This window comes from Gambusia affinis, linkage group LG03, assembly GCF_019740435.1.
Source record: "Gambusia affinis linkage group LG03, SWU_Gaff_1.0, whole genome shotgun sequence".
Taxonomy (NCBI): Eukaryota; Metazoa; Chordata; class Actinopteri; order Cyprinodontiformes; family Poeciliidae; genus Gambusia; species Gambusia affinis.
In genome coordinates, this window is record NC_057870.1 from 3,341,911 (window position 1) to 3,356,383 (window position 14,473).

The 14,473-nt window shown below is 40.2% G+C and overlaps 1 protein-coding gene across 1 annotated transcript in view; it reads left to right on the forward strand.

Annotated features, from left to right (window-relative positions):
* The window catches only part of unc5db (unc-5 netrin receptor Db), a 209,452-nt gene that overhangs the window by 91,257 nt on the left and 103,722 nt on the right, over positions 1-14,473 (forward strand). The window contains exon 3 of the mRNA XM_044110930.1: positions 5,189-5,401. Coding sequence (XP_043966865.1) covers positions 5,189-5,401 — 213 coding nt within the window. The remainder of the gene's footprint in view (positions 1-5,188; positions 5,402-14,473) is intronic.

Genomic DNA, 14,473 nt, shown 5'->3' on the forward strand with positions numbered 1-14,473 from the left:
CAACGCTGGTAAAAACGTTGTTTAAAAGGTTAATAGAAGAGCCATGTTGTAATGACTTCCTGAAGGCGGCGTTTCAGAAAGAGCAGGAGTTTTTAAAGAGACAGTGGCCCAATTTACAATCTTTAAATTATGAAGTCATAAACAGCATTTTTTTGACAACTGAAGGTAATATAATTTGTTGATTGTGGTATAAAATATGTAATACTGTCCCTTTAACATGCTGTAACACATTTCCGAATCGTGTTTAAACTGTTTTTTTTGTTTGTTTGTTTGTTTGTTTGTTTGTTTGCTACAAACCCCTGGTGAAAAACAGGCAGTTTATGCATGCATTGTTTTCTGTTTCCTCCAAGTGATTCCATCTGTGTAGCTATTAAATATGCACATACAGTACAGACCAAAAGTTTGGACACACCTTCTCATTGAACTCAATGAGAAGGTGTGTCCAAACTTTTGGTGTATACTGTATATGATAATATCTTTATATTAAGGTGAACATTATGAAAAATCATTACAAATCAAAAGAATGGTGAAGTAAAATAATCATTTTCTTGGAAGCATAAGATTGGAATTGCTACATAGGGATAATTAGGTCAAACCTGTAAACAGAAAGCAGCTTATGGCATCACAGGTATCTTGATTTAGCTCCACAGGAAGAGTCTGTCACACTGCAGCACCTGGAAAGCCCAGTTTCTCAAATGATTGTGGGGAAAGAGAAGCAGCTCTGGAATAGAGAGCTGCCGAGGGCAGGTTTAGCTCTGCTGGAGCGAGAGTTGCTGACAGGAGGTAGCTGCCCTGAGACAGAGCGGGGCAGCAGCTGGACGTGGAGCAGAGCGGGGCCAGGGAGCTGGGAACAGGGGCCCGACTGAAGACTGGAGTCCAGAACCATGAGAGAGAGAGACGGACTGAGGTAGAATGAACCAAGAACTGAAATGAAAAGTGAACAGAGCTGTGCTCTTTAATGTATTTCGGAGTAAAGGGCGAGTTCATGTGGTTCAGGAATGCGTAACAACTGCAGGAGAACAATGACCATCTCAGCAGAGGGTCAGCTGGGTCAGATTCTGGGGTCTCGCTCTCTGTGAGGCAGAAGACAGAACCAAGATGGTGGGATTGATCAGAGCAACGTGTTTACAGAAAGAATGTGGACGATGTCAGGAAAAATGTTTCTGCGTTGAGAATGTTCAGTGTTCAATGATAAGAAATGAAAAAGATTCAAACTGAAACAATTTTCTAGTTTTGCTATTAGTGGTTTTCTTTCCCAAACTTTGGCCTTTATTAGACTTGTTTCAGCATTAGTCTGCAACCGTTACAATCCTAGGAACTATATTTGTCTTCAAGTAAAGATTTTACAGAAACAGACGTCTTAATTTTCTTTGATAAACGTCTGCTTCAAGAAGTAAGTGGCTGTATGGACCTTCCACAATGCTCTTAAAACCTCTGCCTTAAAATCATTATCAATGAAAGTTTTGAATTAGAAATTAAAAACAAATGATGGTTTAAAGCACAATCATTTCTGATGATTAATATTTATTAATTTCATAAACAAATATTCCATGACAGAATCATACTAAAAATACCAGTGGTGTTGTTTTAGATCTTTGTTGTTGGAAAATAGTACTTTCTTTCATTTTCCATAACTTTCCACATCCCATAAAAGGAAAACTATCCATCTTATTGTTTTTCTTGATTTTAAAGTCTGCAAACTGAAATAAAATGGGGTGCTCTGAAAATGAAACTTCCTAACGTAGAAACATTTGCAGCTCTTAAACAGTTGTCATTTATCTGGTCTGAATGCAAATATGGCTCCTAGGATTGTAAAGGTTGCAGAACTTTTTTTTTTTTTTTTTTCAGCATATTCATGTGGTAATACGGTCAAATTTCAGATTTAGTCAAAGTCTCAATTCAATGTGACTGAGTTTGATCTGCTTTGTAAAGAGAAAGGTGTAAATTCTCCGGGTGAAGACTGGGATGCACCGAACCATTTGCTTCATTTCCGATGCCGACATGAAGTTTTAGTGTGGGCCGATACGATCTGATACAGAAAAATTGTGCTGATTATAATTTTATTTTTAATGGGTTGACAACTGTATCTGAATCGCTCCTTTTGTTAAAACAGACATGATTAATTTGAAAACTCTGCTCCAGTATAGCACACTTAAATACACCAAGAGCTTGGTCATAAATGTTACAACTTTTACCTGTTCAGTCAGTGCAATTAGGAATAGAACAGCAAACGTAGAATAAATAATAGAGAGCACAAAGCATAGAATTACACTATGCTTTGTGCATAGTCTAATTGCACAAACAGGGAGACTATGGGTGACAACACCCAATCTACGATTTGTTTTTTTATCATCTTAACCGATTCAGATATTAGTATCGGATCGGAACATCTCTACTGGAGGCGTAATCCAACTGCTGGTGGAGTAGATATTCCCTCAGTATTGACACTTTTTTAAAATAAAATGGTGGTTTTTGGGTTGTAACGCTGCAGAATGTGGAAAACGTCACGCTCTGCTGCAGACATATTCTATTCGTATTTAAATGTAGGGGAGGAGCTTAGGCATAGGAGGAAATGAGTGACCAAGCACAAGTGCGAGACTAGTAGGTCTTGAAATAAAACACACATTAATATATGTCATCTTAAACAATAGGTTGCTACTTATTGTGTTTTTCTGTGTAGTTATTTGCAGGGTTTTTTTTCTTTTCTATGTCTGTGTGCTCTGACTTTAATTGAAAATAAAACACCATCCAAACTGAGCTCTAATGAGAATCATATCTGCTGAAAACTGTGTAATATCTCTTCTCTAATCATGTGATGTTTTCTTTACTCTTATTGTAATCGGCCTCCTGAGTCTTCTGCCTCCCTGTTTAGTAGCTTATTTAAAAGTCAATTTAATGCCCATTCTTTTTCTAAATTGCATTAGATGTAATTGCAGCAATTATTTATCCACACCACTTTAAAGGAACGCTCTATTTTTTCTTCAGGTTTGCCACACTCACACATCGCTCACGATGGGAAAGTTGGCGAAACAATTGGTTGGCAATATGTGCAGCTGAAACATGATACATGATGAGCATTATTGTACACTCAGCAGGTTTTAAAAAGAAAATGAATGCCTGCAAATTTGTGGAGACACAGCAAAGTGTGCAGACGGAGCTACTTGGCAGTTTGGCTCCAGAACAGCTTTTCAACAGACAGCAGTGGTGGAAGAGGCTTGGACTGCACCTTGTTTTATAGTGTATATATATATATATATATATATATATATATATATATATATATTAACAATTATTTTAGTAATCAATTAGTTTGATAATTAATTGATCAGATGAATAAAACCTTCACACTCTGCAAATTTTTCTTTTCACTACTAAATGTGTTCTTTTTTTATACATAACATTTAATATACATCACAAGACACATATGACTCAGTTACTTTTCTAAATAAGAAAATTAAAATCTTATTCCTTCAAAAGTAATAGCTTTCTTTTAATGAGCGCTTGATTACATGTAGCAAAAGATGCTTAAAAAGAGATTTCTTTTTCCTTTCTTTAATTTTATTACAGAATTTGAAGCAGGTGAAGCTAAAAAAGCCACTGTGTGTAACATGTTTACCTGGCAGACTGCGCTGAGTGGATTATTTCAATAATCAAATAATTACTCGGAATTTGATTCATTGTTTCATATATGCAACCTTGGGTGTGTGTGTGAGCATGGGCATGTGCGGCGCGGGCGTGGGGATGTGTGCGTGTGTGTGGGTGTGTGAGGCCTTGTATTTCATATAGTGTAAGGCCCATTTTCCCAAGAAATACTGCGTTTTGAGGACTTGCTGCTCCTTATGGGCCTTGAGGCGCATAATAAGACATGCTATGTGTGTGTGTGTGTGTGTGTGTGCGTGTGTGTGTGTGTGTTACTACATATAGACCACCACTTTCACAATATTTACCCAGCTCTTTTTCATTTTTCTCCTTTCACCATTTCTTCAGTATGTATAAAATTATTGAGTCTATTTATTTTTTTTTCCAATTTTGAAAATGACACCCCACGTCTCCGTGTGTTTTACCAATATTAAAGTAGGAAATACTTCAGCATAATGTGTTAAGACATCATGTAAATATATGTATTAGCATTAACCCAACAAACAATAAATAAAAAAAACAAGATAATAACAGCAGTGTGAATAATAAATGGAGCATATTCAGTCTAAATATGGTGGCCATCCATCTGCCAGCAGGTAATGTCAGCATATTATTCCTGTTTGTTTATTTCATTTCCTGTTGGAGTGCGCCTCCTCTCTACACCTGCATCCGTTCATTTACCCATTTAACAAGGACAACAGTGATAGAGAGCCGTGGAGAGAGGTCAGATTCGATTTCAGGGGACAGAGTTGGATGTGATGGGGAGTGGGTGGTGGTGGGTGGAGGTTAGGGGGTGGTGATGGCTTTCCTGGGCTTTTTACAGCAGTGAATAGCTCAACTAGAGCCGCTTTGATGGGGTTAGAGCGCTGTTCTTAGAAGGAGCTCAAACGTCCTGTTCCTCATTGTCCCTGCTCCGGAGGAAGCAGGAACAGCACAGAAGAAAAAAACACTCCAAGTCGCTCTGCCTCACTCTTCAAGATCAGCCTGTTTCAAACCTGTGGTTAGACTGATGAGCTGCCACGATGAAGAACAGTGGAGAACCGGGCTGTGCTTTTTGCTAACGTCAAACAAAAACAGTAACGTGACATGAAGCTTCATTAAAGCTGGAGTCCTGGTTGCTGCTGCCACAAAAAGCCTGTTTTGCTTTGAATCAGAATACAGGCTGAGAAGTGATGCATTCAGACTCCACTGCCACAATTTGGGTAATCAGCCTCCTCCTAATTCCTCTCCACTTGTTCCTTTCTGATTTCATTTATCCGCAAATTGCTGTCTAGCAGGTCTGCTAGAACGAGAAGAAGACGGGGGAATTATTCTGCTGCGCTTCGGCTTCTGATGAATAGAGAGCTGTCATTTGAGCTTTCTTTTGAAAATCCCGAGCACGTCTTCTATACTTTTGTTAGCAAAAATAAAGCAAAACTAACAGCTTTTTTTGTTGTTGTTTTTATTGTTGCTAAGTCGTGAAACCGACGGGAAACAGCTCTAGTGTTTGGCAGACTGCCCGTTCCTGTTTTTAGCCTGAATGATTGACGGAGGTGCTGTGTGTTTGCAGGCGCCCCGGCCGGCCAGGCCGACACGCTGCCCTCGGCGCAGGGCACGCTGCCACACTTCATCCAGGAGCCAGAGGACGCCTACATCGTGAAAAGCAATCCCATCAAGCTGCGCTGCCGAGCCACGCCCGCCTTACAGATCTTCTTCAAATGCAACGGGGAATGGGTGCACCAGAACGAACACACGTCCCAGGAGTATAAAGACCTCAACACCGGTAAGATCTGTTTTTTATCGAACGAGAGCATAAACCCTAAGGAAAACATGAAGTGAATTCACAGGAAATAAGGTGATGTATTATTTAAAGAGGTCACACACTACTTCCTGTGACCAACAGGAAGTGGTATCCTCAATTTTGTAAGAGAATCGCCTAGGAATGTACCAATCCAGATTTTTCCACTTCCGATATCGATACAGATATCTGTTGGCCGATACATGAAAACAGAGCTGAACTGATTTGAAACGTTTTTTTTTTTTTTCTAAAAGGGGCATAAAGGTACTAAATTACAAAGTTATTTCATGACTCTACACATTTAAATACACCAACAGCATCTCAAGCTTGGTCAAACATTTAATGAAATTTTTTCAGTATCGGTCCTGATAGGTTCATCTCTGGTAGTGCGCGTGGGCGGAGCTCTGGGTTTGACTCTGAGCCTGAACTGGAATCATTATGTTCCTCTTTCTGATCACTTTTAGATGGTAGACAGTATGTATATCTCCTGGTAAATATGTATTTCAGTAAGTATTACCCATATCACAATTTTTAATAGTAAACATATCCCTAATTTTCCTCTTTTCTAGGAACAGTTTTACGCCCAAAATAATGAAATGCATTTTTTTATTGTACTTTCTGGCTGTTATGGTGAACAGCAGCGTTTATTTGCAGTTCTGTGAATTTCTCAGTTTAAGTTTCTCACTCGCCTCCAAGACAGCGCTCTTTCTTTCCTCTCTGGTGAGAAGTTATTACTAGAATTCAGTCGTTGATTCCAATAGCTTTAATGCAGCTTCTTTCCTCTAAGAAGGTACAGAATGAGATTTTCACTAAGCTGCGAAATTCGTCAGCTACTGGCACGTGTCTTTTACCAGCACAGAGGCCGCCAGTTTTCACTCGCTTTGATCAGCGCTCCTCCTTTACGCAATGCGCTCAGACGATGTATCGATGCAGCGTTTCACTCTGAGGACAGACGAGTTGAGGTTCCGAATGTCGGATGGTTAAAGCCCTGATGCGGACGGGTGGCGGCGGCGGTAATCACAGCTCGGCCCGTTCACATGTGCGGCTGGAGCTTAGGGTAAGCTCCTGGCAGGCCGAGCTGAAGCTGGGAAATTCTGCAGGACGTCAGCACAATGAGCTTCCCTACCAGCCGTCACTCAGAGAGATGCAGAGGACTGTAGATTTGTTACACCAGCAGTTTGTTCCGACTGAGAAGATCATGAAATTAGGACCTGTTAGAGTGACTGAACTGTTCACATCACTGATTTAGAAGAACTAATATGAGTTGTTTAAATCAAACACGTGTGGCTTATATTTTTGAAGCACAGAGTTGGTCCAGAGTATTATGAGTTTAATCTATTTCATAGACAAATACTACCCTGTTATGTTTGGTTTGAGAATGATGAGGGATAAAGGCAAATCACAAATTTATTAAGGGTTGCTTTGACTCTTCAGTGCATTTTTGAGAAATATTTTAATCTCCCATGGCAACCATGCAGCCATGCAAAAAACCAGGGTGGAGCCGAGCGCCGCCTTCAAGGACAAAGCTCCTCCTCAGAGCTTCCGCCTGACAGAACAGCCCACCCATGTGAATTCCCGACTCAGCTCCTTCAGACTAGCCAGCGGCAATCAGCAAACACCTGGTGCAACTGAGCATCTGCTAAACTCATTATAGGAGCTACTTCTCTGTGCAAAGCTGGTAAAAACCAGACTTAATAGAGGAGCCATGTTGTGATGACTTCCTGAATGCGAAAGAGTGTTGGAAAGAGCAAGAGTTTCTTAAAGGTACAGAGGCCCAATTTCAAGGCACTAGATTACAAAGTTAATTTTTTTTTGCTATTCTTGAGTTGGTCTCTAGAAATCCTTCTAAGAGCCCCAGATGTCCCCCGAGCCACACCTTGGACTCTTCTGGTTCAGAACAATAATCATTCACTCTCATCCAGCCCGACTGGACAAATGTTCCAAAGTAATGTTCATGATCAGCTAATGCTTCTGACTGTTGGTGTGTATTAGCTCTACACTCATGTTTCGGTTCAACAGGTTCATGTTTAGGTGCAAATAATTGATACCAATTTATCACTTAATGCAGTGGTCCCCAACCTTTTTAGTACAGCGGACCGGTCAACCCTTCATAAATTTTCTGTGGACCTTGTTCTGTGGACAAGGTTGGGGGTGCCGATGCCGTTCTTTCTTACGGGTGGCACGCGAGTGTGCGTTGTGAGGATCAAGACCGATGCAGTTGTATCTTACTCATTCTGCTGCATGTTGGCACGCAACACATAACCGACAGCATCCGGTTTAGGATTTTCAAAATAAAAGCTCCTCCAGACTCGATACAGAGAACGGACATATTTAATTATTTCTTGCGCGGCCCGGTACTAATTGGTCCACGGACCGGTACTGGTCCGCAGCCCGGTGGTTGAGGACCACTGACTTAATGCACAACAAGCATGCTTCTAATCTCTATGGCTTTTTTATTTTCTTTATTGTATTCATTAATGCTAAACTAAAATCACAGCAGCCAGAGGAATCCAGGTTGACCTTTGGGCAGAATCTCATTGGGTATGAAAACTGGTTTATTTATGGTTTATAACTATAGTTATGGCTGTCTGATACTACCAACTGATGCCAAAGTTGAAAAATAAAAATGAAAGAAATCTGTCAAACCTACAGCAGAATGTTACAGGGGAAAAAGTCCTAGACATAAATAACAACTCTACATACAACTCAAGCCAGCAAAATATGCTAAAAATACATGATTAAAATCTTCAATTTTCTTTTCTCTAACTCCCAACAATAAGGAAGTCAAAAAGCTTTCCTTTATTAAAGCTGTACGTCTTCAGACAGTGAGGCTGCACTGAAATAAAAAGAAGCCCTGACTTGTGTCCTCATAAATCCAGACTTTTCCGCTGAGTAAATATCCATCCTGGTGCTGCAAACGTTCAGTTCCAGCTTAACTTTTTCATGTGAGGATGAGCTTGTAGCTCACTGTCGTTGGATTTAATGACGTGACTGATGCTGAGCACATCCACCCGGACCTTCAGTCTGTTCTCCTGAGCCACATGTTTGATTGTTGGTGACATGTTGCTCTTCTGGAAAACGTTGCTACTTTCCAGTCAGACATAGCAGCAGGATGTTGTCTGGACATCAGAGGACAGACTTCTTTTCGGTCAGCGCTGCTTCTGGGATCAGAAGCTGTTCTTTTCTGGCCATCCTGTTTCTCATTGTTGGATCTTGAACTAAAGTTCAGCTCGGGTAGAACTTTAGATCTTTCTGCCTCCCGAAAGAGTCTTTATCTGCATTTATATGCACCATAGATCTGTGCAAACTGGAATTACGAAAATAAATTTGCTTAAATGAAACACACCAATTTGGAAAAAAAACAAAAAACTTTTTGCCTTAGGTTGAGGTTGTTTGTTGACTGTATTGAAATCAGTGCATTTCACAAAATTGCTATGAAAAAAACATTTTTAAAAACTTTTTCACATAAATTAACAATGTTACTCAAGTACAGAAAAAACTATAGTGTTGTAAAACTACTCCTAAAATTATTTAGTCAATTAAATCCCAAGATAAATTTCCCCAGTATGTTAAATTTAAAAAAAAAAAAAAAAAGTTTATTTTAAAAAAAAAAAAAGAAAAACATACACTGTTTTTATTTTCCTTTTAATAAATGAAACAATGATTTGAACATTGCTGTTTTTGTATTTAGTGTAGTTATTTATGTCTAATATTAACATTTGTTATCTTCAATAAGTCTTTGAAGAATCTAAATGAAAGAGTTACATCAACATTTCATTTCCCTTTGGGATTAATAAAATGTTTCTGAATTTGAATTGAATTGAATTTGAATTTGAAAGAGATATATAAAAGAAAAAGGCATAATGATGGAAATCTCTAGAGGTGGAGAAATGGTGAAGTTTTTCTTTTGAATGTGAGCTTTTATCTTCACTGGAGGAGGATGTTTATTGGTAGTTTTTTGTTATTTAGTTATAAATTGCTGAATCAGAAATGTTCCTCTTCCTGTTGGATAGTTTGGATCATAATCAGACGTGATTCCAGCTCAGAGTTTTTGTGTTCCATAAGATTAGTGTTTTTTATTAAATCTGGATTACAATTATACATTAATATTTAATGTCCACAAGTCAGTAATTATGCTAGTATTTATTTAAATGCATTGTTCCTCTGCTTAAAACTCCATCCTGCTGGATTCACGGGGCCTCAGGCAAACAGGCTACCAACTAATGTCAGAGTTCCTGTTAAACATGATTCACCATCGTTATGTTTTACCCTCTCATATACGTTTCAGCTTCGGATTCTGTATAAATGAAGCAGAGGATTGCCACGGCAATTCTAGTTTTCACCACGTGGAGGCGTGCCGATTGGAGGATCGAGCTTTCGGCATCCTGAAGGGATTTCTGGCCAACAACAAAGCCGATGTGACGCCTCAGCTGGAGGGCGCCGTGATTACAGGCTGCTGGAAAGCCGTCTGTCTCCTATTCATGAAGGTCTCTCCACAGGAAAGGGCCTTTAATTACATCTGGAAGTTCATTATGGTGTGACTGCTGTGCTGTGAAATTGTTGTGAGCTTGGTAATGGCAAAATGAGAAATTTGGAGCCGGAATTTTACTCGGCTTGTTCCATGGGACAGAGCACGAGGGGAGAAAAGTTTTGGCTCGTCGGCGTGAGGCGGTTGGCTTCTCCTTCCCACTTTGCTCGGCGTCCAGCAGGACGGAGGCTAATCAGTGTGGATCTGACGGATGAGGTACCAAACGTCCTCTGCCCGCAGGCTGAAGCTCTCCACTGATGTGTTAACAAAAGGACAAAGTCGATGCTAGAAATGCCCGCAAGCTAAATTTAAATGCTTGCGGACATTCCAGTTTAGTTTGAAAACTAAACTGGAATAAAAGCAGCCAGCATGGAGTTTTACTGACACAATTTCCTAGATTTCATGACTGACTGAATGGGCTGGTGTTGGCATCATGTATCACTGACCTGCGTGGAGACCCGGGGGGAGTTCTGATGAGGGCTGTGGCTCACCTCCCAGGGCGACATTGAATACGGGGCGCTATCATGAGAAGAATTTTCTGTGTTTTTATTTTCTGCATGCGGACAGAACAGAACTAGCCATGCACCGCTGATGAACAATGACAGACGAAGAAAATGTTTCTTGACATTGTGCAAACACAAAAGACGCAGCAGCAAAGAGCCACGATGAAGGTGGAGACTTTGAAACAATTCCCTCGCTCTTGTGCTAAACAAAGACTCTTCATCTCAAGACCGAGCACATCCGCATCCTTCACGTTCATACGGACAAACTGAGGGAAAATCATTTTCAGGAACCGATGCCTGCCTGAAGGAGCAGGATTCTGAACCGACATCAGTGTGAAAAGCTGCAGAGGCTCAGCAGCTGGCTGCTACTTTAACCTCAGGCTAGAGCTTGAGTTAAGTCTGGCAGCTCCCTGTGATGAATGACAGCGGGGCGAAGCTAACACTCTGAAGCTGCTCTTCAAGCTATATATAAATGTATATATATATTTTTACTGTAGACATGAATAACTTGAAGGTGCATGACTAATGCTGACACTTCTTAGATGCAACTCTTCAGAGCAAAGAGCAACAAAGTGTTCAGCTTTTTTATTTTGTCACAACGCAAAAAAAGAAGAAAAACCACGGAAGAGTTGCTACAAAAATCATCACGATTGCAACAATTACCGTCTTCTCAAGTCACACCGGGTTTATTTTTACAGAACATTTCGGCAACGAGGCAGTTCAAAGCACTTTACACCATGGAAACAGAATACAGTCATCAATTAGGAAACAGGTGACAAACGTTACATTTTGTCAAATAAAAATCATAAAGCAGATATGCATTAAATATATTTAGCAATGTTCCAGTTTGCATGAGGGCTTTAGACCTTGATTTAAAGATGTTTCAGCATCTTTGCAGTTTTCTGGAAGTTTGTTCCAGATTAGTGTTGCAGAGAACCTGAATGCTGCCTCAAAATCCTACCAAGTATTCTTGGTCTGGCTTTTAGGGCAAATACTGTAGGGCACAAACTAACTTACAAGTAACTTGTCAGTAATATGTAGGACTTTGTTTTAAGTCAACAACTCCTTGATTTTGATGAAAAAGTCCTCCAGGAGGATCTGAGGCAGTCATCTAAAGCCCTGGGACGGAACCACCTCAGGAACAACAGAGTTCTTCACTTGATGGTTTAACTTTCAGTGATTTTCATCTCCAAGACCTTCGAGTTGGGTTTAAGAGGCAGTAGTATGTATTTCCCAGGCACACGGTCTCATATTATATCTTCAGTTATGATTAAATGCTTCATGTATCAAATAAAACTTGAAAAAGCATTTTACTTTGTACTTTAGCGCCTTGAAATTGGGCCTCTGTCTCTTTAAAAACTCCTGCTCTTTCTGACACTTCACCTTCAGGAAGTCATCACAACATGGCTCCTTTACTAACCCTTTAATGATTTTAAAAGTGTTGCACTGAGTACATTGAGATAAGCTGATTCGCAGACCCACCAGCTGTTTGCTAATTGCTGCTGGCTAGTCTGAAGGAGCTGAGTGGCGGAGTTGCGAGGATGAGCTGCTCTGTGAGGCAGAAGCTTGGAAACTGCAGCTCTAAGGCTCTAAGGAGGATCTTCGTCCTCGAAGGCGGGGCTTTGTCTCACCAAATGTTTTGCTCAGCAGATGGTTGCCATGGAAGATTGTAGAATTTCTCAAACATTAATGAAAGAATCAAAGCGACACTCCAGGTGTGTTTTTGACAAGGAAATACCTTTATAACATGATTGCAAACTCAAAAAAGTAAATGTTACCAAATATTTCCCCTTCAAAAACAACAGGTTAAGTCATAGTTAATTGTTGGCAGAACCAGGTTTCTTATTTCCAAGCGTTTCAAGTTGTCTATTCGTATAGCGTACTCTCTGAGTTGAAAAGAAAAGAAACTTCTCATCTCCCCTTTCATCAGTTATGCTTATTACAGATCATTTTGAGAAGGAAAATTAATGCACATTTTATAGTCATTAACTCAAATTAGCCTGAACTTACTCATCAGCATCAGATCATCAGTAAGTGGCTGCTGCCGCCTTACTGACGGCCGCCTCTCTCTGACTGACAGCCCGTCCGCCCCTCCTCGCCCTCAGCTCCCTCATTACTCCCGTCACTTTGCTTTCTGCCGTTTCCACCGAGGCGAGATGAAAAATTACAAGCCATTGTACCTCGGCGTGCCCTGCCTCCCGTGCGCCGGTTAGTTTACCGTCTCACCGCTTTAAAGGACTGCGGCGCTGCCAGGCGGAGTGACATCTCTTTGCTATCTGCCGGCCCAAACTTGACTAGCAATTAGAAGAGCCCGGGGAATGTCCTCGTTCTGTTCCCAAGCACCGGCGCGCCTCATATCGCTAAAACAACAGATAAGAGGGAGGTACGGGGGGGCAGTCTTAATAGGAAGGCTTTGTCCTGCCACCGTAATGGACAGCAACACTATGTATTGGATTAGTCTGGCTAATCACAGGCAGAGATCAGTGAAAAATTGGAAAGTTATTGATTAGGACAAGAGCCTTCAATGCCACCAGGAGCGCTTGATAGCATCTCTTATTTACCAACCAGCCTGATGAATCACCTGGCGCTGATAAAGCTGACAATGCCCTTGAGTTCCTAGCAACAACCGTTGAGGAAGGACTGCACATTTCCAGCTTGAGCAGCGGAACACCTGAGGACAAGCAGGCTTGCAGAGTGCGTGCATGGATATTGATTACATTTTTATGGATTATTGTTGTCCTATCTATAAAAAAAGGAAAGAAAAAAAACGGGGCTGTCGGCAGCTGTTTGCCGATTACACTTTAACAAGAACATTTGAAAGTCACTTTGAACCCTAAACGTTATGGGAAAAGTAGAGGACATCTCTCCAGGAATATTTACTTGTTTGACAGTAAAGAAGTTATTATGTGGATCGTTTCGCCGCATCTTCTCCAGCTGCAACATTTTGCGGCGAAGCTTGACCGTCGCTGGCGAAGGGCGGACCAGAATGCAACGCTGCCCCAGGGCAATTAGCATTTTAGCACCTGGAGCAGAGGTCAAGCAGCACTCTCTGTCATCCATAAACGACTCAGATGATCTGCAGCAGTGCTGTATTTATTTTATTTACTCACACAACCCTGCAGAAAAGAGCAAGTTTACTTTGTTTGAGCTTACTTTATATAGAAGTAAACTTGCACAAAGAAATGAACAGCAATATCATATTTTGTCAGTCATATTTTCAATATGTTATTCATACATGAATGTCATAGTTCCAAATTAATTTCTAGCTCAAAATTAAATATTTAGCTGTACTTAATATTTTGTTCTCCAAACTAAGCATTTAATTTCCAAACTAAATCTTATTTTGAAAACTAAATATTGAAGTTTCAAATGACGCCCCTTATATATTTCTGACAAACACGTTGATATGAAAAGGAAAGTAGATCTAAATGTTACAAGTGATGATAATTCCTTTCATCCAGTGGCCTGGCGAGACTCCAGGCTGTCATTACAATTACAGGGACACTTGATAACATCTGAAGAAAATGCTGTCATGGTGTGAATCCAGCTATTTTATTACTAACAAAGATTCTTTTTTTTTTTTAATTACAAAAGCCGGACCGGCGTTTTAACATCAGATTATCTTCTATGAAAGGTTTTATTCATGCTTGAAATGAACTGTTTTACATATGTGATAACCTTTTGGCAATTGTCATGCAAATCACTGTTCAGGAATGGAAAAAGGTCTTGGAGTTACTGATTCTGGATTCTAATATTAGATACAAGTAAAAGTTTACAGTTAAGAATAAAGAAAATATAGCCCCACAAAGCATCCACAGCACAACTCAGATTATGAATTAATCTGTCAAGTTCAAATAACATCCCCTTAAAACTCATAGTAGCCTACAATAAGCATCCATGCATATGCACTGGCTACTTAGAGCAGTTTGAAGACATTATTAACCACGTGAAGCCTTCTGTTGAAACCTGGGTCATTTCCATGCTCTTTTCTGAAGTTCACAGCAATTTCTTTGTCCAATAATAACT